General features: G+C 36.4%; 1 protein-coding gene across 6 annotated transcripts in view; it reads right to left on the reverse strand.

Moving 5' to 3' along the window:
- Nucleotides 1–24,438, reverse strand: part of CDH19 (cadherin 19) — a 121,763-nt gene that overhangs the window by 8,473 nt on the left and 88,852 nt on the right. For all 6 annotated transcript variants that reach the window (XM_087757480.1, XM_087757471.1, XM_087757489.1 and 3 more), the window contains 6 exons: nucleotides 24,219–24,383; nucleotides 23,328–23,512; nucleotides 21,854–22,107; nucleotides 18,052–18,188; nucleotides 9,798–9,919; nucleotides 1,469–1,586 (listed from right to left, as the gene is read on the reverse strand). In XM_087757480.1, the coding sequence (XP_087613606.1) occupies nucleotides 1,469–1,586; nucleotides 9,798–9,919; nucleotides 18,052–18,188; nucleotides 21,854–22,107; nucleotides 23,328–23,512; nucleotides 24,219–24,383 (981 nt within the window). The remainder of the gene's footprint in view (nucleotides 1–1,468; nucleotides 1,587–9,797; nucleotides 9,920–18,051; nucleotides 18,189–21,853; nucleotides 22,108–23,327; nucleotides 23,513–24,218; nucleotides 24,384–24,438) is intronic.

The raw sequence follows: 24,438 nt of genomic DNA on the forward strand, positions 1-24,438 counted from the left end.
AGTTCAGCCCCTGCTGCGTATCAGCTAATTCAGATCTGAAACTTAGCTTGCTGCAAAATAAATTAGTCCTGTCTAAATCTGTGTATAATGGAAAGAACATCTATAAATGGTTACGTGTCAGAATTTTTTATCATGGCAAGATGAATTACTGTACGTGTGCATACATGTACGTAGAAAAAAAGAAGTGTTTCCACCATTATCTGTATGATACATTTATCCAAACAGTCTGCTGAAGCTAACTCCCTCACATTTAAGTTCTTCTAGGTTTCTGTCATAATTCAGAAGATAACTCTGAGATAAAATGCTCCAGATCTGTAGACTCACTTTTGCTTTTCCTAGGATTATCCCAATTCACTCAGCCATTTCCTTGAAATGCAGCAGAAAGGGAGAGACTGAGGGCTGCCCCTACCATGTTATAAAAGGTGTGTTGGGTTTTTTCCCCATCAATAGCCACCAAAAGGAACTGGATGTACTGCCTTGTGCATGGCTCTGCTTGGACTTTGTGCAGAATTAGCAAAGGTGGGAAAGGCTCGTGGCTTGTACACAGTTTGACTTTAGGGTAACAAGTTATCTCTTCCTGGCACTGAGTGGCAGGTTAATGAAGCTGGGAAATGAAACACATATTAATATGTTAACTTTAACTTTGGAGATATTGAGAGAAATAGTTTGCCATTTAACATAGTCTGAACTTCCCAAAACTTATTTTCATTGATTTATTCACCTAGCCAGAACATTCAAATAATTAACAAAGTCAATAAGACCAATGTGTACTTTAGCTGATTCTGAAGCAGTTCTTCGTTGTAGTCTCAGCAGCCTCTAAGCAGTCATCCTTCCTGCAACTCCATCAGATATTGCACTTACGTTTTTACCTCAGACTGGTTTTGCTTGATATCCCTCTATATCACTCTTTGTAAGAGTCTCAATCAATATCAGTTCTGAATAACATTAAAATACATATAGAAGACATTTTATGGTGTCATCATTAATCAGCATATGCAGTTTAAAATATATTAGGAAATAAAATTATGTTCATATTTGTCAGTGTTTATAATTTTGGTCTTGCTGAAGTGATGAAAAAACGGACTCGCATTAACAGCAATCTTGTCTTTCTGGCAATCTTGTTTCTTAGATAAATAGATAATTTTAACAAGAAAGTTGGTATTTCCTACCATATCCTACATTAAGAAAATAAATTTTAAGGAATACCAGTATATTTTTAATCTCAGCATTTTTTCTTTCCTTGAAATAAAACTGTCTTTTGCTGTTTATGTCGCTTGGCTGAAAAAGGAAAATGAACTGCTTAGTATTACTGAATTATTGTTTTGAAATGCACCTCACGACATGTTCGTATCTTATAACAACAATTTCTATTTAAGTGGAAGTTTTTATAAAACTGGTGATGTGAAGACCACTAGAAGCATGCATCTTTTATTAGGAAGGTCTTAAAGAGCTACATGGATGACACCACCTTGATTATCTCTGACAGTAAAATGTGAGTTGTTTGTGGCCTCCTGAGCCAATGAGAAGTAAAAATGGTGACCTTCTGCTGAGTCATCTTGATCCACTGCACTGATGCTTTGAATTAGCTGGAAACATAAATAAACAGAATTGTTTAAGAATAAAAGTATTTACTTGTCCTTTAAAACATTTAAAGAACATATCAAGTATGTTAAACTGTTGATGACAGAGATGTGATCTGCGAATATGGATTGAGTGCATGTTATGCAGTCACAAATATACAGCTCCCATACTCAAACAGTATCATCGAGACTCATATTCTGCAAATACTTTGCTTTGCTTTTTCATCTATTTGAGAGAGGCAGGCATTAAAATCTTGAGAAAATGTAAAAGATTTTCTGGATCAAAAGACAAGGGGTAAATGAAGTTTCCATAAATGAAAAAAGTAATCATATATATAGTGTTTGTCCTCTTTTTTCAAGGTGAAAAGTATATCATTCTACATTTGAACAAATCCCTCTATACAGAACCCATTTCCTTCCAGCCCACAAACATATTGACATCATTCAACTGATATATTATATCTCCAGTAAGTGAGATATGGTGACAAGTTCATGTGCTGAATTGTTGATTCTGGATATTATAGCAGATTCATTATGGAACTTCTTGGCTGTTTTTTTCTCAGGAAAGTAGAATAGCCTTCATTTATAAATACGTCAAACCAGATAGTCATTGCAAGATAAAACAAAAAATAACAGTTATCATTCAAAAGAATATCTTTCATCTTTGTAAATAAACAATTGCACTACAGTTAACATAATTACCAATATTTCTGCTTAAAAAGAGCTTATATTTCTTACTTCTATCAGTAAATATTTAATGACCTGAGCATCAGCATATATTAGTAAGTGAGTATCCTCGCTGACCAGGAGGAAAGCAAATTGATGCAAGCCCACCAACTTTCAGAATAGTGTCCAATTTGAACTTGGTCTCTATTTTATCAGTCATCTCATGCCTTGTAGATATTTGTACCCAAGCAACTTGAAGCCTCAACTTTTCCCAAACTAGAACTCATCTGAATCCTACAAGCAGTGTTTTAAAAGCAAAGCAGTAAGTCAATGGAAGTGACTACAGCCTTCCATCTGTGCCTTTGAAAACTTTTTCACGATTAAACCATTTTTCAGTCAAAGATCTAAGACTTCAGCACACATTCTTTTTCTTTTCAAGCAAGCTAAGTTTGATGAAATCATCACAGCAGAGTGCAAAATGTAGCTTATACCCCAGAAGCTTTGTATTCTTAGCACTCTGCCCTTTTTATATGTGAAATTTATTTCAAACCTATATTTTCACTCTATGGAAAAATGAGGACCCTTGAGATTTTTTTATTGCCACTAATGAGAGGAGTGATTGTTCAGTGATATACCTGGTGACAATGTACAAAGGATGAAGCTTCCTGAGGAATTTTTTTCCCTTTCCTCAGAGCAAACGAAATAGCTAAGGTGATGCAAATACAGGTATAGGCATGCAGGTCAGGAAATCAGTGAAGAGCAATAACTGATCCCTAATATTACCTGATAATAAATCATAGACTTCATTTTTATAAAGGAATATAGATCTCAGAATATGCTCAGTATGAACAGCAATAGAGAACAAAACTATATATCCAGTCTAAAACACGAACAATGGCACATTTTCATGATAATATTCTGCCATATACCTGAGAAAAAAAAAACAACTCTGCTGGCTTTTGCTGATGATTTGCTAGTAAAATCTCCATGGCCGCAGCTGAGAAAAAGCTTTGTATGGATGTATGTCCCTCCGTACAATTCAGGGTCTATAAAGCTGGACTGAATATGCAGAGTAACATAGTAATCTACAAAAACATCTTAGCCACATCTAATATTTTTATGTTTTTATTTTTTAGTTTGATCACTTCGCAGAGAAGAATTACCTACCTACCTACCAAAAAAAAAAAAAAGCAATAATTATAGATGTGTTTTTTATACTTCTAGTTTTCATTCTGATTAATAGTTATTTAACCAGGTATTAGCCATGTCTTTGGAAAGTATATTTGCAGGAGTCTATCATGTTTGAAAATCATAAAATTATTGCAATTGTGAATTAAATACTGTTTTGCTATTTCATTATTAACTTCCATTACTTTACATACAGAATGTATTTGCCTGTATAATTTTTATCTGTATCTGATCCTATGAATATAATTCTGAGGAGTATGTGTCTAGCTGAAAACAAAAAAAACAAACACCTTCCCTTGTTTTGATCTGTACTGTGCTCTTCTACACAAACCTAAGACTCCTATGGTTATTCTAGACATATTCACATGCTTTTAAGCATTCACCCTAGAAGCAGGGGAATACTTGGAACATAAGGATAGGGCAAACCCTTATTGTTTATTTCTTACTGTGTCACTTCCACTAAGATTCAGCAAAACCCAGATGAGTCTATAAAATATTCAGAGAGCAATAGGCAGCTCTGATTTTGCTGACTCTAAAGGAAAAATCACCCAGAGAGAAGGAAACTCACTTTTTTTCCTGGCTTCCTAAGCTTTCGTACATCTAACGTAGGAGATTCTAACATTTTACCAGGGAAACTGGCATCACAGACTGAAAACCTGCACTTATTGTTTGTGAGTCACGGTTTAAAAAAACCCTACATTTTGATGTGTAAACAAAGAAAAGAGTGAATGATGCATTGCTTCTGCAAGGTTATAACAGTTGTTGTACTGACTAGGCTGAAATTTAATTGCTGTAAAATTTCTTATTTCAAGTCTCATTAGTCTAGAAGCTTTAATAATCCAGCAGTGCATTTGAAAATATGCATTTCTTTAAAACTGAGATTAATTCACTTGATTTTTGTTGAAAAACTGATTTAAGTTCATGGTGGGTGGCCTTATTTACTGTTGCTTTCCAAACAGACTGAGATCACTGCTGGGAACAGCAGGGTCTCCTTTGATGAAAGGTCACAAAAAGATGTGCCCTACTATACTCAACTTCCCCATCCATCTGATTAGTGGGCACTTTCAACTAATAAATATCATCAGTAGGGGAGTCTAAGATATCAGTAACAGATCTCTCATGGATTAATTATTTTGTATAGAAGGGAATTTCTGTAAACCATTCTGGACTGAATGTCTAGCTCTCTGTTGTTTGTCTTGCAAATAAAAAGTAATGGAGTAGTTGACTGCCTGGTAGTCTTGATGAAAATTCATTGAAAATTTATTTCTGTAATCCCAAGTAGTCTCACTGAGTTGGAATTATGGAGATGTCCAGAAGAAAGAAGAAAGCTTCTCTGTTACAGTTCTTTCTGTTTCTAAGCGTTTTCTCTCTACTAAGTTCAGCTTAAGGCATAGAATGTCCATCTGAACAACCATCAATACCATTAATTTTGATGCTAGAGTACTCTGAATGTATAATTTGGAGTCCTTTGTGCATATTCCCATACCCAACTATAGTCTTACCATTCCCATTAGACAGATGGAAGGAAGTAGGAACAGATTTGCCACCTTTCTCTTTCTGCTTTAGTTTCTTTGTTTTGTTTTCCACCCAACATCCTTCAATAGGAGTTCAGTTGTGTTTTATAGGATGTAAGAGATCTGATCACCTGCCTGTTTTGGGAGTACGGAACTGGTTTTGTTCAAATTGGCAGAGATCTAATAAGTAGTAGGATTTTTCTCATTGCTTAATAATGTTTGATGATCATCAGAGTTTAGTGCAGGTAAAAGATTAAAATGTTCATTACCACAGTCAACACCTGCATTTTCCAGGTAGAACTTCTACCTCAAGACCAAGGTTCTCCTTTTGACTACTTCTATTTCTTTTCTGAAAAGCAAATTGGCACATTGATCTAATTTCTCTGGGTTTACTGTAGGATGTTTCTGCTCATCTATAAATAAAATGGTGTACATCTCAGCAAAGGAATAACAATTATAAAGCTCATGCCATGACACTTAGGTGCCTTTTTATGTTTGTTTGTGTATGCTGATAAACTCATCCTACCTGTTCCATTCTGCTATGAGATAATGTTGTTGAATCACGGCCCATAAAAAACAGAAAAAGGAATTTTCCATGGGCCACTGTGGCCACTGTTTCAAAATGTCACAAATTACAGTCAGGGCATCTGCAGGCGTAGCTTAGAGTAAGGGCCTGCTAGAATATATGGTGCTTTCACAGCTTCACTGTTTTTGTACTCTACGGGATGCCCTCATTGCTTTTTTTCTTTTTAACTTTTTATTTTTTTATCACTACTGCTCAGGTGTCTTTTGTAAATGATAAAGAGAACATAGCAAGGTGAAATAATAAACATTGGTTTACTAACCCATCACTTTTACTTCTCTGTTATGAAAAATCATTTTACATCACGATTTGTTAGAAAGGATCTGTTTTAGCAAACTGCTCATTGTTAACATCAGTCGTATACCCCTAGAATTTGGCTAAAGATTTCCGCTCTTTTCTTCTGTCAACATTTCATTATGTAGAGAAATAATATCAAATGAGTACTCTTCACTTTCACTGAAACTGATGATTATTTTATTATATACTAAGTACTGAGTAAATAAATTTGGGTTTTTTCTTATCTCTGACTCAAAGTGCTCTGCATACATTGTCACTTCTTTGGATCTAGTAAAAGTTACTAAGCAAGCTGCAACATCAAAGTCACTTCATATATGATCCCCAAATTACAGGAACTATGAATTGCCAGAATAAATATGCATTAGAGAAGACAGCATTAATTCAGAATGTACGTGTGTCCAGTACAGCTTGTCTTCAGCTGAAATCTGTTTCCTACATGTATGAAAAAAGACCAATATCCACAAAAAGGACTGAAATTACCATGCATAAAAATAGATGCATTCTGGATGGTCAGCTTGCTTACATATGATGTAAGACATTTGTTATAGCATACTTCAAACTTTCAAGCTTCATTTTCAGGCTGTGTTAATTTATTAATGCCTTGGGAATTAAGCTTTCTGGGTCAAATCCATTCTTGCTGGGACCTCTCTAGTCTTACCTTTGGGATAGATTTGGTTCATTTTGTGTCCTGATTATTTTTATAGAATATTGCCTCTAGAATTCAACAGTTTGTAGTTACTTTACACACACATAAAGAGTAACTATAAAGAATTAATACCACATTGTGATCATCATTTACCATGTCTACATACATTTTTAAAGTCAAAAGATCCAATCAAAAGGGAATACTCATTTTGGATGTCTTATTAGTATTGTTCTATTTGTTCTGATACTAGCTATAGCTGTAGTAGGATAGAAGTCTATTTGACACAGCAACTTTCATGTTCAATTTATTTTGAAAATAATGTATTTAATACTGGTGGTGCAGTGAAAGCGTTTTTTCAATGTGCAAAAGAAAACTTTAGTTGTGGTTAGTATACAGCTGACTTGGATGATAGGACAGTACAGAACTATAATATAAAATGGATAGTGAAAAATCCATTCAAAATGCCTAATAAACATGATGAATGGATTTAGAATCATGCCAAAGAAAAATCTATCTATCTTCTTTACTTCCATTTTTATTGTCAAATTTCAAATTATACCCTCACAGACTGAAATGTAATCCTTTTGTTTGAATATCTTTCAGAGGCTAAGCTAAACATGTCTATAACTCACAAAACCATACAGGGACATGACCATCAACACTCATTGAATAAAAGCAGACAAAGAATTTTTTATAATCTTTCAGAAAATCCAAAACTTCAGAACAAGCATTCTTCTCTAGATTGAAGTTACCATTTACTGCCTCTGAGTTTGGATAATTAGGACAACAATTAGTTTTATTTGTGTTCTGTTTCACATTCTTTATCATAGCCTAGTACAATCTAAGGCTATGTAAAAACAAGTTAATTGCCACATGACTTTAAGTTGCTTTTATTGTAAACCTGGCAGACACCAAGAAAAAGTAATCCAAATAAGAAAAATTATTTTTTGACAGTATCTTTCGCTCTGCAGTGCTTTTCCTTCCTTTCCCCCAAACACTATAAGCTGGGGAATGTAAATATATTTCGGAGTATCCCATGAAAGTAGGCACAACCCATCTAAGATCAGGGAAGCAAGTGAATTCCAGAGGTGCAGAACATCTCTGAGAATATCTCTCAGCATATCTTTTCCAGCTAGATGGATAAAGATAGCTACTTTAGAAATTGAAATGCAATAGTATATCTGTACAAGCTTTGATCTCAACTCATAACATGTAAGCAGATTCCTGAGCTGTTTGGAATCGATTGCAGAAATATGGCTAAGATAAAAAGGTATGCAATGTCCTGATTAAGCCCTTCAACTGCTTAAACTGATTCTTCTGAAATGTAAATTGTGTTATTCAGTGGACAACAAAGACATCTATAAAATAATTTTTTAAATCTTTTGGTTTCTTGATGGTGAAAATAAAGAACCTTTTTTTCTGTGAGTAAAAAGTGAAAAAAAAAGAATAATAGCACTGAAGGAGATACATCAGCTATCACTTCTGTTTTAAACCATAAACGTTGAACAAAATGTCATAAACTTTGACTGTGATAATTATGCACTGTAGTAGCAATTTCCTGTTGTTCTTCCTAAGATCATTTGTTAATGAGAAGATTATTTAACATTACTGTCATGGTCTCCAAAGGCCAAATTGAAGATGCTTGTGACTCTCAAAAACCTATAGCAATGAAAAAAAACAAAAAAAAAAAAAAGAAAAAAGAATATCTAGAGTAACAGGTTGCCTGTCTGTAAAATGGGAAAAATATCCCGCTCATTCCTCATTCAGGTATTACAAAGTTAAACAGGAATAATTCTGTATCCTAGCCTCAAAGAGTTTATTATTATTGTTACTACTAGAATTTTTTACAGTGCAATTTTCTCCAGTGATTCTCAAAATATTTTTTATATATATATATATACTTAATTTGCTATCAAAAAGTAGCCATTAATGGGCTAGCATACAGAGGTTATTTATCAGTAAGCAACTATGGAATAATAAAAAAACCTGCAAAATAAATCATCTGGGTTTTTATATTGTGGGCAAGTCCAAAACATGGATTACAAAGATCCATTTTATAAGCTTCTGTATTTAATTCATGGTGTCTTGAAGACAAGGAACATGAAATGGCATTTGCTTTAATGCCTGTACTTTGATCTGTCAATGAGTTACTGAAGACCAAAAGAAACGGCTTGCTCCAAGTACCTCTGAACCATGGGCAGCCTTTGCAGAGTGGAAAATTACCAAATGCAGAACAAACTAAACCAACAGCTGATAGAAAAATATACAAATGGATGCAAAAAAATATAAAGAAATTACTTTTGCTACAAAGAAAGCTTCATTTAAGTGCAGACTAATCAAGGTCAAAGTAAGCCAAGCTGGTGTAAAAAGAAAGGCTCTATGATTCAGAAATCAAAACATAGCAAAACATTTGAATGGAACCATCACAGATATCTCAAAGGTCTCTTTTGTATGTCCAAAGAATGCTTTAAAGTGATGAAAAAACATAGATTTTTCTACCTATAGCTTTTTATTGTTGTTTTTTTTTGTTGGTCATTTTGTACTTTTTTTTTTTTTTAACTTTGAATATTCTGTTTTTCTTTTGGCAGTTTTCATTTAGACCCCTGTGTGGAGTCTGGTGGCACTCTTATTGCACATTTTGGGGCTTGGGCTGTAGAACTGGATCACTTAAAAAAAAATGTAAAGCTGTAGAGGAAAGTGGATGGAGGAAAATGAAGAGTCAGCAATGTACCTGGGGGGTTAGGGAAGATGACTGATGTGACCCCATTTGCCTGGGGAGCAAGTAGAAAATGAAAAAAAACCTCCAGGGAAGGATGCTTAATATGCCAATTCCATAAGCTGCCAGCTAGGGAAAGTGTTGCAAGGGCTGTGACTTAAAGATCTTCAGATTTCCACTGAACTACACAGGGTTTGAATTCAGTTCACAATAAATGATTTCTAACCAAAGAACACAATGAATCTGGTTTGAATCTAGTCTAAGTCTGGTTCTTCTGGACTAAGTTATGTTGTTGCTGCAAATGCCAGGCCTAGTTTTAACTTCTGTGACATGAACATGAATAAAATCTATGTTTTATGCTGTTTGTTTTTTTCAGAAGTTTGTCTGTATTTCTCTATTACCTGTTTTGGTAGAAAAATAAGGAGATGTTTCAATTTTGTTTTAAAGGGGGAAAAATACACATCAGTCTTCTGAAATCTATATTTCAAACTATACATATATCAACAGAACTAATTTTGCAAATAGAGAAAATACAGCCTGTACTCACAGTACTGAAATAATAAATATTAAAGGAAATAGTAACATTTCAGACCAAATTAACGCTTACCTGGCCAGAAACTGCATTTTCACAAACAAATGTTTCATAATATTTAGAGAATTCTGGTGCATGATCATTAACATCGAGAACTTGGATATACACATTTGCTTCTGAAATTTTTTCAGGATTTCCTAATGGTTAAAAAAAGACAGAAATTAAAAGTTATAATCTAGTACATATTTTAAACTAATGTAGGCAATAGAAAATTTTACTTATATTCTGCAAAGAAGAAAATGGTCACTGAGATCTACAAGACACATTTTATGCTAAATCGTTTTAATGAGTTCAAATATATCCTATACATTTAAAAAAAAAGAAAAATCTATTTTCTTTCTTTGCTGGGGTTCTGTTTACAAAAGATGTTGGGGTGTTTTTTTGTTTGTTTTTTCACCAATCCATCATGTTAAATTATAATAGTATATCTTGAAATATATAAGGATATTTCATGTAAAATTTTGGATTTGTTCACTTATCTACCAAGTCAGAAACTGATTTAAATGTAAAAAATAAAATTAATCTGGAGAAATTAAAAGAGGTTTTGTTCACGCAGAACAACTTACTGTACTAGTTATGTGTAAGGGTATGTGGAAGGAGAGTGTCTGCTCCTCTAAGGGTGTCTGGTCAAGGACCTTATTCAATGCAACGAGAGTTAATAAGAAAAGGAGGAAGCCATAAACAAGAACATACAGGGACACAAATGTGAGGGACAAATGATAAGGGAGAGGGTGATGAGAACCAAGCCTGGTCAGACACACTAACTGATGGGGGCAGGTGACAATGTGAGAAAGTTCACTCCTGTGTGGTTATCAGATTGGGGACCTTGTCAATTGGGAAACTGAGGGAGAAATAGGGGAAAACAAAAACAAAATATACCAAGACACAGACCTGACAAAGCAAACATGGAGACAATGACGAGAAACAAACCTCACAATAATTGATGGGCTATTCAGAAACCACAGGGCCACAATTCCAGTCAGATCAACCTGGACCTTGCAACTGATAAGACTGTAAACCAGAGGGAATCCAGACCTGGAGGGGCACGGGAATCAATAGAGCTGTACAGACCCATGGCAGGGAGGAACAAAGAGGGGGCAGAAAGGGGTATAAAAGGGGCTGGTCGCATGTAAAACAGGGAGAGTCAGTATGCTTGTCTGGCTGATCCCTGTGCCTGATCACCAGTCAGCCTTATCATCTTATATCTTCTTATTAAATCTTTTTTTAGCTATCTCTGCATAATCTTACTCTCTATCATTGCATGTGTGTGTGCTGCAGGGATTAAGTACCAGCTATTGGTGAGACCTGCGTATGTGTGAGAGAAAATTGCTGCCAGCTGCTGGAGTCAGACAGGGCTGTGGGTGCCCCTGGCCCGTGGTGCCAGCTACTGAAGTGAATGGGGGGAACAGGGGATGAGAGTATCTCCCCCAGCCTGGGTGTGCATGGAGTGTGTGTGTGTTTTCACTAGAAAACTTTAAGCTGGACTCAACAGTGAGAAGGGAGTCCTTGGGTCCAGACCCGGCACTCAGATGGGGGTCCATGCTGGTACACTCAGGAGGGACTTGTGAATGTGGGGTGCATCAGGCACGAGTGTGTGAATGCTGTGGGTTTGCCAGCGAGCATCGAGCATGGAGTAACTGGTAAACTGGGGACCCATGAAGTGGATAAGAGGACCTGAGATCCAGGCAGGGGTGCCAGGCAGACAGAAACTCCGTACAGGTACTGAAAGGATCTGTGAGTGTGTGTGCGCTTGTGAACCTGGAGAGTGTCATGTGTGTGTGTGTGTGCCTGCACCGGTGACTTTCTGCATCTCCAACCAAAGAGGGGGAAGGGACTTTTCTGTCTGTCCTTGTGGTTTATGTGAGTCATGTATGTAGGTGCTGCAGAAGGCAGTGCCTTGTTTGCATGACTGGCTGTGTCAGCGTCCTCTGTGTCTGTGTGTGCATGTGTCTCTGGGACACATGTTCAGCTTTGCTATGGGTTGAGCCTGCAAACAGGAAAGCATCAGCCTCATTCCTGAGCCTGGGCAGAGGCCTTGGGCTGGGCTCCAGCAGCCGGGCAGGAGGGACCTGGGCCAGAGCGGCTGGAGGTGGTAGCTGCGCTTTCTTGCATCATTTAACTTCATGGATACCATAACAACTGGTCACAATCCTTTATGAAATTCTGTTACTCTTCCTCTTCTTTAATATTTTGAAATTTTGAAACTTTGGGAGAAATTTTCACCAAAATTCACAAGCTTTAAAAATATTTCTGCCACTGCTGGACATGGAGTAATTGCAATCGACACTGATACCCAACCCTAAGCAAGGCAGAAAGTTGAGACTTTGAATTTGTAACAACAGAGCTGTTCTATCCACTAGTCTCCGAACACATATTTGCAAAGAAGTCTGATTTTGCCCAGGCATGCCTACTGCTGACAGACTTCATAGACTGAGCTTGTAGTTTCGTTCCAAGTATTATTTGCACAACAGGTTTAATTCTTAGTCATTTTGTACTCACAGAAGTGTACTGCTTACGTTATACAAGTATACTTTATTACTGTATATATCTAAAGCCACTTGATTACTGTGGCTTCAGATATAAAAGCTATGTCAGTATGGCTTATTCCCATATGAAAAGGAAAATAAACTCTGTTAATAAAAGGCATTTTTCTTCCTGCATTTACTGCATTTACACAAGATTATATTGCTATAACTACCTCAGACAAGGAAAAGCCAGGCCTAACTATACTAGTTTCATGGTACAAAAGTTGTGTGTAGACTAGGCTGAAAAAAATATTTGTTTATGTAATAAAAATGTTCATAAATATGTCACCTGAAACCAAGGGAAGGAAGATCTGCAGGTATAGCATTCTTCTGGAGAATCTGTCTGCTCATGGATTGCACAGGCGTACTCTTAACTGGGTAAAAAAATGCCTGAATAGCTGGGCCTAAGGAGTTGCGGTGAATGGAGTTAAATCCAGTTGTCAGCCAGTCACAAGTGGTGTTCCCCAAGGCTCAGTATTGGGGCCAGTCCTGTTTAATATCTTTCTCAACAGTTTGGATGAGGGCATGAAGTGTACCCTCAGTAAGTTTGCAGACAACACAAAGTTGGGTCGGAGTGTTGATGGGCTGGAGGGTAGAAAGGCTCTGCAGAGGGATCTGGACAGACTGAATTGATGGGCTGAGGCCAATTGTCTGAGGTTCAACAAGGTCAAGTGTCGGGTCCTGCGCTTCAGTCACAACAACCCCATGCAATGCTACAGGCTTGGGGAAGAGTGGCTGGAAAGCTGCCCGGTGGAAAAGAACCTGGGGATGTTGGTCGACAGCTGGCTGAACATGAGCCAGCAGTGTGCCCAGGTGACCAAGAAGGCCAACAGCATCCTGGCTTGCATCAGAAATAGTGTGGACACCAGGACCAGGTAAGTGATTGGTCCCCTGTACTTGGCACTGGTGAGCCTGCACCTCGAATACTGTGTTAAATTTTGAGCCCCTCACTACAAGAAAGACATTGAGGTGCTGGTGCATTTCCAAAGAAGAACAATGAAGCTGGTGAAGGGTCTAGGACACAATTCTTATGAGGAACGGCTGAGGGAACCGGGGTTGTTTAACCTGGAGAAAAGGAGGCTCAGGGAAGACCTTATCGCACTCTAAAACTACGTGAAAGGAGGTTGTAGCAAGGTGGGGTTCAGTCTCTTTTCCCAAGTAACAAGTGATGGGACAAGAGGAAATGTCCTCAAGTTGTGCCAGGGCAGTTTTAAATTGGGTATTAAGAAAAATTTCTTCACTGAAAAGGTTATCAAGCACTGGAACAGGCTGCCCAGGGAAGTGGTTGAGTCTCCATCCCTGGAGGTATTTAAAAGTCATGTAGATGTGGCATTTAGGGACATGGTTTAGTGGTGGATTTGGCATTTTTAGGTTTATGGTTGGGTTTGATGATCTTAAAGGTCTTTTCCAACCTAAATGATTCTATGATTCTATGATTCTATACTGAATACCTCTTGGAAGTCCTTCGCCTATCAGCACATCAAATCCTCATTTACATGGCATAGCTCTGAGAAATGTCTGCCTTCCTCACAATGTAATTTATTACTCTAGCAGGCAAGGAGTTTCACTGCAACGATAATGTTCACATTAACTTAGACATGTTATTGGGTAAGGACCATAATGAAGACATTTTTCTAGTGAATAAAATAATCTTAAGATATTCCAGGAATACTAAATATCTATCAACCTAAATATCTATCAATACCTCAATCTGCTCTGTCTAAACCAGAAGTACGTCACTCACAAGAATATTCATTACAGTTAAAATATGCCTCATGATGGGTATTAGTGTCACTGCTTCTGACGTGTTCAGAAGTCCTTAAGGTATTTTCTTAAATTAGTCAAATGGACCTTTAAGAGAAAAAAAAAACATACTCCTTTCTGCCTCACTTCAAACTGTATGGGTTTTGTTGGTTCTTACATTGCTTTTTTAATGTATAATTCACTAGTTGCTTGGAGCAAACATTTGTTTTCTTGGATCTTATGGAATCTGTGCTGATAGCTTTGAGTCTTTTGCCAAAGGAAATGGCAGCAAAAGCAACTACCACAGAGATAAAGGGCTAGATACTCAGCAGTTTCACATTGCTATTCCTCCTGTGAAATCATTAGAGCTGTGCTAATTTACCAAAGCTTATGATCTGTCAGAGTCATCTCAAAAATACTTCTTTGTAGGATGACATTTCACTTGTTGAATCCCAACATCCATAATAATACAATAGGCAATGAAACAGTGCTCAGCTCATTTTTTAAATAAACATAAGTAGCACACATGTCTTCTAGAAATAATACCGAGAGTGTAGGACTTACTAAACCTCTTTTACTTAAGTCAGAATTGGATGTGTAGGGCAGAGATTTGGCTGGATTGGCATTGAAAGGAAAATTTTATAACACTTATTAGGAGGCAGGGAATAACTTTGGTGGCTTCAGTCATATACAAAGTAGCAAGGGAAGGACCCAGCTACCTTGGCCTATTTGTAACTTGCTTGGTCCTAAGATTCATGGATACTACATTGGCTTTAAAGTCTACCTTTTGCTTGCACAAACATTTAGACAGCACCTTTCAGCCTAGAGCTGCCATTCACATCTGTGTTCTTTCACTTATTAATCTTTTTTTAAAATTTATTTTTGGTAATAGTCTTGTTTTTACTTCCTTACTATATTTGGGTTGTTGTGTTGTGGTTGTTTTGGTTTTTTATTTTTCCTCAGCATATAGTTAAATGACAAGGAAGAGCATTTCTCACATTGCTGTTGGAAGATAACAGTATGGAAGTTTTTAATTTTTCTGAAATCACAAGTGGTTTTTTTTGGGAGGGAGCAACACATTACAAAGCCACTCTTGGAATCAGTGTCTGGTAAATATTTAATTAAGATTTTGTGTGAATCAGAGTGACTCTTTTGGTTGCAATTGGGGAAGATGGCAGGCAACATTTATTTTGTCTTTTATCCCTTACACAGCAAAATAGTTTTCAGAATTTGAATACAGCTATTGTACTCATATCCTACATTAGGCTAAAGATCTTTCAATGAGCAGAAAATTTCTTTGTCATCATCTCCATGAGAGAGATCAGAATTTGAAAAGCAAGGTCTGAGAGAACAGGATACCAAGTGCAATAGGTTGGATCACTGTGAAGAATGAAGTTGATGTTTTAATTACTAGAGACCCAAATTAGTAACTTGATTATTTTGGAGCTATGTAAAAAGAAAAGCAGTGACCATCTCTAAAGCCAAATTAGAACTCAGTACTTGCAGGGGATTGAAGAAAGCTTGGCATTGTCATCAGCCAGTAAAAGGAAATTTGTAGTAATAATAACAATAACAGTAAACAATAATAATAATAATAGTTATAATTTTAATTTAGACTGAAGCAAATTTCTTTACTTCCTAAAGGAAATGGACACAATTTTTTTTTTTTAAAAAGGACTAATCTGAAAAGTTAGAAGTCTGTCAACAAATGTATATATGACCAAAGTGGGGTGACAATTAAATATTGAATTAATGATATGATCCATGACTTAAACCTTCAAAGAGCTGTAAGTAAGTTCTGTAGTCATGTAGTAGGTCTGGAACCCACTATGAAAGGACATCTGCAAGACCCAGTGGGAAAATGACTGTTGTCTCTTATGGGTAAATTTGCTTATGACTAGTAGTGCACTTTTCCAACGGGCATATAGAGAAATGAGGATCAAAGTAAGCTCAAGCCAGTTGCTATCATTGGGAATTTTTGGTAGTCTTCTACAGTTCAGTAGAAAGAAAGCTGAAGCAGATATTCCTCTTCTAAACTAATTGTCAGTCAATCTTCATCTGACTCAGTAAATCAGTGTTAAGTAAAGCTGATGACTTAAAGATTTCTTGCTGTCATGCATGGTTAGAATGCTGCTGTTTATGCTTCAGCCTTGTACTAGGTGAAAGCTGATTACAACCAAGTAAAAACTGATCAAAGGAAACTTTATTACTTTTGAGCTAGAACCATCTTAGGCATAAAGTGGAATAAGACTCAACTGACTGCAGGTTCCCACTGCTTGCATTTAAGGTTCAATAAATTAGATCTACTTCTGGATATCCATAAAACATGCTATCTCAATGGCATGAGGATATGATGGTCCACACCACAAACGTGCAATAACAGAGGGAAGCTCCTCTCACTGATCTCTGATCCCTGTCATGGCAATGGAGGCAAAAATCTTGTGTCTTTTATGAATACCAGAACCTCAACAGGCCCCTAGGGAGATTGCTGTTACAATGCAGTTTCAGTATCTGTCTCAGCTGCAATGAGTATCTTGAGTGGAAGAACTCTAACGGCATTTTGATTTGGCTTCAGTGGAGCCACAATGTCATCCACCAAATGTCTCATACACACAGTGTATGTTATGACTATATTTCAAGGAATAAAATGCTACTAGTTCATAATATAAATCATTTCAGTTATGCCCAGACCAAGGTGACCTAACTTCAATACTTTTGAATATAGTGTTATAGACAGCAACCTTATTATCATTAAAGAAAAAAAGAATAAGAATATGATGATAATGAGAGCTTGGTTTCTCTACAATAACTTTCATTACTGTGAAAGACTCACTCTCTTTTGCTGCAGGAGATACATTCATTTGTAACACTTTGTTCTTTCCTATTTTATTGTTTAACTAAACAGAAAAGTCCAGACCAAAGTTATCTTGCTGTGTTTCCATAGCACTATTCAAGACATGACAAAAATATGCCAGAGATCAATTTTACCAACACCTGCCAGCTGCCCAACAACATAAGAAGTAAAATACATTCATGCTTAAAAACTTATGGAGAAGCTGAAAAGGAAGAAAATATTATCAATTCCCAAACACAAAATAAATAGTTCAATGAAAATGGCTACTGACTATCCTATATTAAACTTCTAGCAGTAATATTCTACATATATACAGGGAATGCTCCCTTTTTGGAACAGTGCGATTTATGAATATGTGTTTACTCTTAGAAATAAGTAGCATTTAACTGAGATTCAGTATTAAAAAAAAAACATGCTAAAAGTATTTGGCAAAACCTGTCTGGTTTATTATTGGACTCCAGTGTCATATGTTTTTTTTTTTTTTTCTTTTAGGATAGACATGATTAGTTTTTAAATAATATCCCAATAATCTTATTAAACTGCCTTATAAATTGGTAGCTGTTAATTTTCTAGAGTGTTGTCCCAGAGTTAGGGCAACCAGATCAACAAAAGCACAAACAGAGGCAATTTGCATTTGACTTTCAAACCAAACTGACAGGTGAAATCTATATAAAGGATGCTTCACAGATTTAATTGTCACTGAAGAGAAGTCTAACTGATTTAGGCCTTACCTTCACAATTAATGAGCCACAAGTTTCTGACTGGTGTTAAATTAGACCCTGGCTAATTTCACACTAGTCAAAAATCTGGTGTGAAATTAACCAGGGTCTAATTTAACATAAGATCTTGCACTGCAGGAGCAATTCATATGCTTCAGTGTAACTTGAAAGCGTTACAGTCTCGATCCTACTATAATTTCCTTTCTTTTTTTATAAGGTCATCTTTTATGAAAGAGCACAGGACCTTGGAGCTCAAATATATTCCGCTTCTATTTAACTAATCATTTTAATAATGCTCCTTAATGTAGCAAGCAACAGTAATATAATGAGAAAGAAGCATGTATTCTCTGCTTAAAAGAAGGCATATTCAGAAGATAATTATAGTTCGCAGTATATAAAACACAGTGTTCCTTAAATTTCTTACTCACTTGTTTCTGTGGCTGTAACAGTTATGTTGTGCCAAGAAGCTATCTCTCGGTCCAGAGGTTTAGTTGTAATGATTGTTCCATTGTGTTCATTGATGCTGAACAATGTCTTTAAATGCATGCCGTGGACAATAGAGTACCTGCACCAAAAAAAGTAAAAAGATTCCCTGATACTGAAATGTTCCACCAGAAGCAAGGACATAGAAAGCTATTGTCAGCTGAGAAAACAGAGCTGGGCATGTATACATATAAATGGGTGCTGCGACAACTCAGAAATCATGAAAAATGTACACTTATAAACATTTAAAATTCACTGCTGCCAAGATCAAAGCTCTTTTTTTTATAAAACTAAATATGTCTCAGATCTATATTAATGTGAACTGAATCTGAAATGCATTATTCATTCTTACTTCTAAGTCAGGCTCACAGCAGGTGAATGACTTCATTGAAAAGAAACAGCAAAAGTGCCACTTGTGAAATGAATAACACTAACAGCTAAGTGGAGGTATAACAGCGAATCTATTTTATCATTGCAGACATCCTCTGATGCCAAGGGAATGGGCATTATAAATAAAGACAGACAACTATCTGTAGTGAGGTGCCACCTAGGTAGGGTAAAAATCCTAATGCAGGAGGTGACCGCAAATGAGTCCAGTGTTCCTGAGTCTTCACGTAAAAGATTCTGGATGCTATGTCCGTATGCAGACATGCACATGCACATGTACATACATACATACCATTCAAATTGTTAAAGTCTAACCACTGGTCACAGGCCAGAGATGGACTGAAAAAGACACCAAAGATATTGGTTCAAATGGAAAGGATATTTACAAATATTTTTCACAACATATAAAAAAGACCGTATGTCACAGTTCCTAGTAGAGTCTATTTCATGGAAATAAAACCTGTTTGAAGAGTTGAAATGTTCTTACCATTCCAGTTTGGAATTCCCACATGCAATTATTCCCTCTTTTTTTGTACCTTTAATTGTGCTTGACAAAGTCTTTCTGTCTCCTGTTGGCACTTAGGACTCCAGCTCAGATTATGTGACAGCAGTTGGATGACTCTATAACTTGTTATTTATAGTTACATTTTGTCTGTTTTGAAAATCAGTAAAAGGATAAATCAAGGAACCAGCAAAACAATCAGTGAAAGTTCTTATCACTTGAGTCAAAGATGTAACATATGTAAACCTCTATTTTAGGGATTTACTATTGTCCTGGTTTCAGCTGGGATAGAGTTAATTTTCTTCTTAGTAGCTGGTATAGTGCTGTGTTTTGGATTTAGTATGAGAATAATGTTGATAACACACTGATGTTTTAGTTGTTGCTAAGTAGTGCTTACACCAGTCAAGGACATTTCAGCTTCCCATGCCCTGCCCGGCGCACAAGAAGCTGGGAGGGGGCACAGCCAGGACAGCTGACCCAGACTGGCCAAAGGGCTATTCCGTACCGTATGATGTCATGCTCAGTATATAACTGAGGCGAGTTGGCTGGGGGGAAAGCAATCACTGCTCAGGAACAGGCTGAGCATCAGTCAGTGGGTGGTGAGCAATTGTGTCGTGTATCACTTGTTTTGTATATTATTATTGTATTATATTATTATTATTATTATTATTATTATTATTACTACTACTACTACTACTACTACTACTACTACTACCTTTCTATTTCATTTTACTTCAATTATTAAACTGTTCTTATCTCAACCCACGAGTTTTCTGACTTACAGCCTTCCAATTCTCTCCCCCACCCCACTGGGGGGGCAGTGAGAGAGAGGCTGTGTGATGCATAGTTGCTGGCTGGGGTTAAACCATGACAACTATTCAATTTTTTTTTTTTTTTTTTAATGTGAGTATTCCTCATGCATTCAAAGATTGTTTAGGGTTTTCTGACATTGGTGTTTTGTTTTGTTTGGTTTTTTTTTTGAAATCTGATTCTTCATAGATAATTTTCAGAAGATCTATGTTGAATATTTTTTACTTATTTTTTATTATTGATGTAGTGAGGTTTTGTTGCATGTCTTTGTTTACTTTGTTTATTTGAAAAATGGGGTCCACAATGCAACACAGCTGGTTTTCTATATTATAAGCAACTGCTGTCATTTATGATAGCAATGGTTTCAAAATTCATTTCCTATGCATGGCACTTAGCCCAATAAACATACCTTTACATTACAAGTTACATGCTCTATTTTAAAGGAACTCAGTGATGCAATATATACATCACTGTCTTGGGACTACGCAGACATATTCACTTTGTAGCAAGTTCCATCAAAATATTTTGAACTAAGAAGTCACAGATATGCACTGTGTTTAAATGTTTCTCAGGAGATGCTGCAGTCATCTAAATAAACCACAAAACAAGCCCTTTTTCTGAAAAAAAAGTATATGTATATTTTTATTTATTCTTATTTAATTTAACCTATGACTAGCTTACTAAATAACAGTAAATGAATGCAAAATCATAGCAAATGGCCTTGCATTGACTAAACCTCTGAAGTCGTAACTATAGGTATCTATACATATACATATATTTCTGCTATTAGGAATCTGCTAAGTTAATATACACACCATAAGTAATTTTGTGTCTCATCCATTTGTCCCTGTATCCTAGCTTGTCTAAATTGCACAGTACACAGTGACATCAAGTAACTCAAGAAGCTATTTTAGTTATAAAACCTCTATTAAAGATTAATTACCTGTTTTCTCCCTTAAGAAACAGCAAAATTATTTTGCAAAATTAAAAGTCTGGGGGACTCTTTTTATATAATATGTCTATGGGACAATTGTGGTAGATGTAGAGAATTGGTAATTTTTTGGTTATGTTGAGCTGAACAGATGTCCGTGGAGCTCTTCTGTGTCTCCCTCCCAGCAATGGGTCCATCTCTCCATATTTCCAGAAGTTATTGGGAACAGACTGAAACACCTCCAGACACTTTCAGGTTCGGCTGCAGTACCCTAGCTCTGGTGTTGTGCACAGCCTCTTCCAGGCTACTGTTTAAAATATTACTCCATCTCAAAGTGATTGCAAAGATGCACAAACAAAGCTCCTTTATTTAGATTTTGGGCTAGGGGGCAGGATTTAACATAGTGTACTGGTTCTGGCTGGGATAGAGTTAATTTCATAGTAGCTACTAGGGGGCTATGTTTTGGATTGGTGACCAAAACATTGTTGATAACACAGTGATGTTTTAGTTATCACTGAGCAGTGCTTACACAGCATCATGTCCCTTTCTGTTTCTCACACCACCCCACCAGCCAAGTAGGTTGGGGATGCACAAGAAATTGAAAGGGGACACAACTGGGACAGCTGACCCCAACTGACCAAAGAGATGCTCCACACCATTTGATATCATGCTCCGCAATAAAACTAGGAGGGAGTGGAGGTTGGCCAGGGCTGCCATTGCTTGGGGACTGGCTGGGTATTGGACGACTGGTGGTGAGCAATTGTTTGAGGTTTTCTTGCATCAATTGTTTTTCTTGGGGTTTTGTTGTGTTGTTTTTTTTTTTCCCTTTTGTTGTTTTCTTTTTTTAATCTTTTTTTATTATTAAACTTTCTTTATCTCAACCCATGATTTTTTGCACTTTCACCCTTCCACATTCCACTGGCTGGGGGAGTGAACAAGAGGCTGTGTGGTATTTAGCTGCCTACCAGGGTTAAACCATGTCACCTAGAATAACGTAGGCTATCGCAAAGAAAGCATGATTAACTGTAATCATGAGCCAAGGTAAGAAGCAGAAATAGCCTTTGGAAATCCCAACTGTGTTTATATTTGAGGCCTGTTCACATTTTAAGTTAGATACCTGACTGGGCAGTCATCATCATCTGGATCTCTAGCAGTTACAACGCCCACCAATGAGCCACTCACAGCCTCTTCAGCAATCTCCATCACATAGTTCTCCAACGTGAAAACCGGAGGTTCATCAGCGTCTTCCACATTGATTTTGACAACGGTTTTGTCTTCAAATGGTCCTTCTTTCAGAAAACGGTCATCAATGTACCTGTTTACAACTTTTGCTCGAATACTGTATCTCCTCTTGCTCTCATAATCCACTCTCTGTTAAGAAAGAAAGTGAGATGTAGAATATTTCTTTTTCCAAATTTGAGTTAAATACAGTTCAATAAGCTGTGTGAGATTAAAGACGAAATGGTGCTACCCTTCTTTTGGGGATGTTTCAAAAGTAGCTAATTCTAATTTTTTTTTTTTAATGTTTAAAACACTATAAAATTAGGCTGTGCTATGCTATTGTTTGGTTTCACATGTAGACTGGCTTTAATATTATAGCTAAACAACACTGTAAAAGAAGCCTTCCCATAGAATGTCAGGTCTAAGAAAAATAACTTTTATTAGTACTTGTGTTTCCAACATAGGAGTAACCTTAGTGAACACTATTCTTTACTCTTACATAAAGAATGCAAATCAGTTAATCTGTAGGAGTTAAGCTGAGTATGTTAAAATTTAGTCTCTAAAGGAAATAAATTCCAGAAGGCAAAAATGAGTGTTTAATAAACATGCAGTTATATTACTATTTTAGATAGTCATTATCTTCTGTAATATAAAAAAGAAATGCTAAATAAATACCTTCCTGAATTGCAATAAATCCAAATAGAAAAAAAAACAAAAAAAAACAACAAAAAACCCAACCAAATTTATAGCATTCAGTTTTTCAGGTTCCTGGATTTCAATAAACTATCAAATTCTATCATCATTTCAGATCATGACCCAGATCACCCAGAAATCTTCCTATGTGATTCCAAAATAAATCGTACATTATCAAAGATTCTTAAATATATTAATTCATAAACTGATATCTTTTTGAGTGTATTTAGTGCCTTTTCAAAGCTATGTCATAACAAAACCTCCACTATCTGTGTAATACTGCAATACATTCTGGCTTCAGTAAAGTTTAACAGGAGGTGTTGGAAGTGAGGAAATATTGTGTACAAATTATTGATAAAGATTTTACAGATGATGCACAGAAGAGAGAGAATATTTTCTCATAATGGCATACACAGTGTTTCACATCTAGGAATAATATTAAGATACTTTGACTGCCAGTATTGTATTCAGAAGTAACAGGAATGAGTCAAAAAAAGTAAACCGAAAGAAAAGCATGTTTCTTTTTTATCCCCTTAATATCTCAATCAAATCACAAAGACCGGAGAAAGAAAAAAATAATAGAATCCAAAGCAATAGGGTTTTTATAAATATCCAGCTTGCTTGAGGGGATTATTTTCAGTATGTAGAGATTTTTTTAGAGATTTCTGAGATCTCACCTTTTTTAATAAGATAATTCCTTCTTGAGTCTCATTGTTAGTAATGATGTCAAAAACATCTGAGCTATCTCCTTCGATGAAATAGTTCATGGCTGCATTCTCCCCTATGTCGCTGTCTTCTGCGAAGACTTTGCCTACAGTAGTGCCCACAGGAGCCTCTTCAGAGACGTTCATATAGTACAGTCCTAAAGAAACAAATACTGGCACAGCTTAGTGATCTGCCATGGTTAATAGGTGTTGTAGCTATGATGGCCTGAGGCTCTCAGAAAGTTGGGGAAAGCCCCCAGCTTTTATTAGAGCAATGGATCTAATCCAGTAATGGGTAGATCTTGGGGGGCAGGGGATGACAACCCTTCCACTCATGAGTCCTCCTCTCAGCCCCACTTTAGCAGTAAATAAAAGAGCTAAGGAGAACTAACAGGGTGAAAAAACAGTGGAGGGCAGCATTTTCCAACTGCATTTCACTAGTTCTTCCTGAGAGCCCAGCCAGCAGCTAGAAATTCCCTGGACAGAGAAGGTCACATCATCTGCCAAAAAGTTTGTAGTATCTGTCAGCAAAGAATGACAAGAAGAGAAAAAGAAAGAAGGTGAGTGAAAATGGTACTAAATATCCCATTGCCCAGATTTTAGGTAGGACAAACTGTATGGAAAGCAGTTTAGTAAGTCATTTGTCTCCAAAGCCTAGTGATAAAAACAGCAGGCCTGAGGCTTTTCGTAATGATAAGTTTTTGAGCTTTTGTGTGGGATTTTTTTAATTTTATTTTTATTTAAATCTGTATGCTGTAGTTAAAGCACAGACCTGTTCTGAAAAGACCTACAGTGAACTTAATAGAACTACAGTAGATCTAAATTTCCTCAAGACTTCAACTACTGTAATTAGCCTATACTCACGCTGCTGAAATTTAGGTGGATTGTCATTGATGTCGGAGAGGTTGATAGTAACAGTGGCTGTTGCTGAAAATGCCCCTGCTTGCCCAACCATATCTTTGGCTTGGATGATGACCAAATACTGATCTTTTGTTTCTCTATCCATTTGGGAAGCCATTCTGATGACCCCTAAAAATGAAAAGTATAATATAATAACATATAATAGTCCATTTTTCCCAACATT

Source organism: Nipponia nippon, unplaced genomic scaffold (assembly GCF_047370975.1).
Source record: "Nipponia nippon isolate SJK-2023a ecotype South Korea unplaced genomic scaffold, ASM4737097v1 scaffold_1, whole genome shotgun sequence".
NCBI lineage: Eukaryota > Metazoa > Chordata > Aves > Pelecaniformes > Threskiornithidae > Nipponia > Nipponia nippon.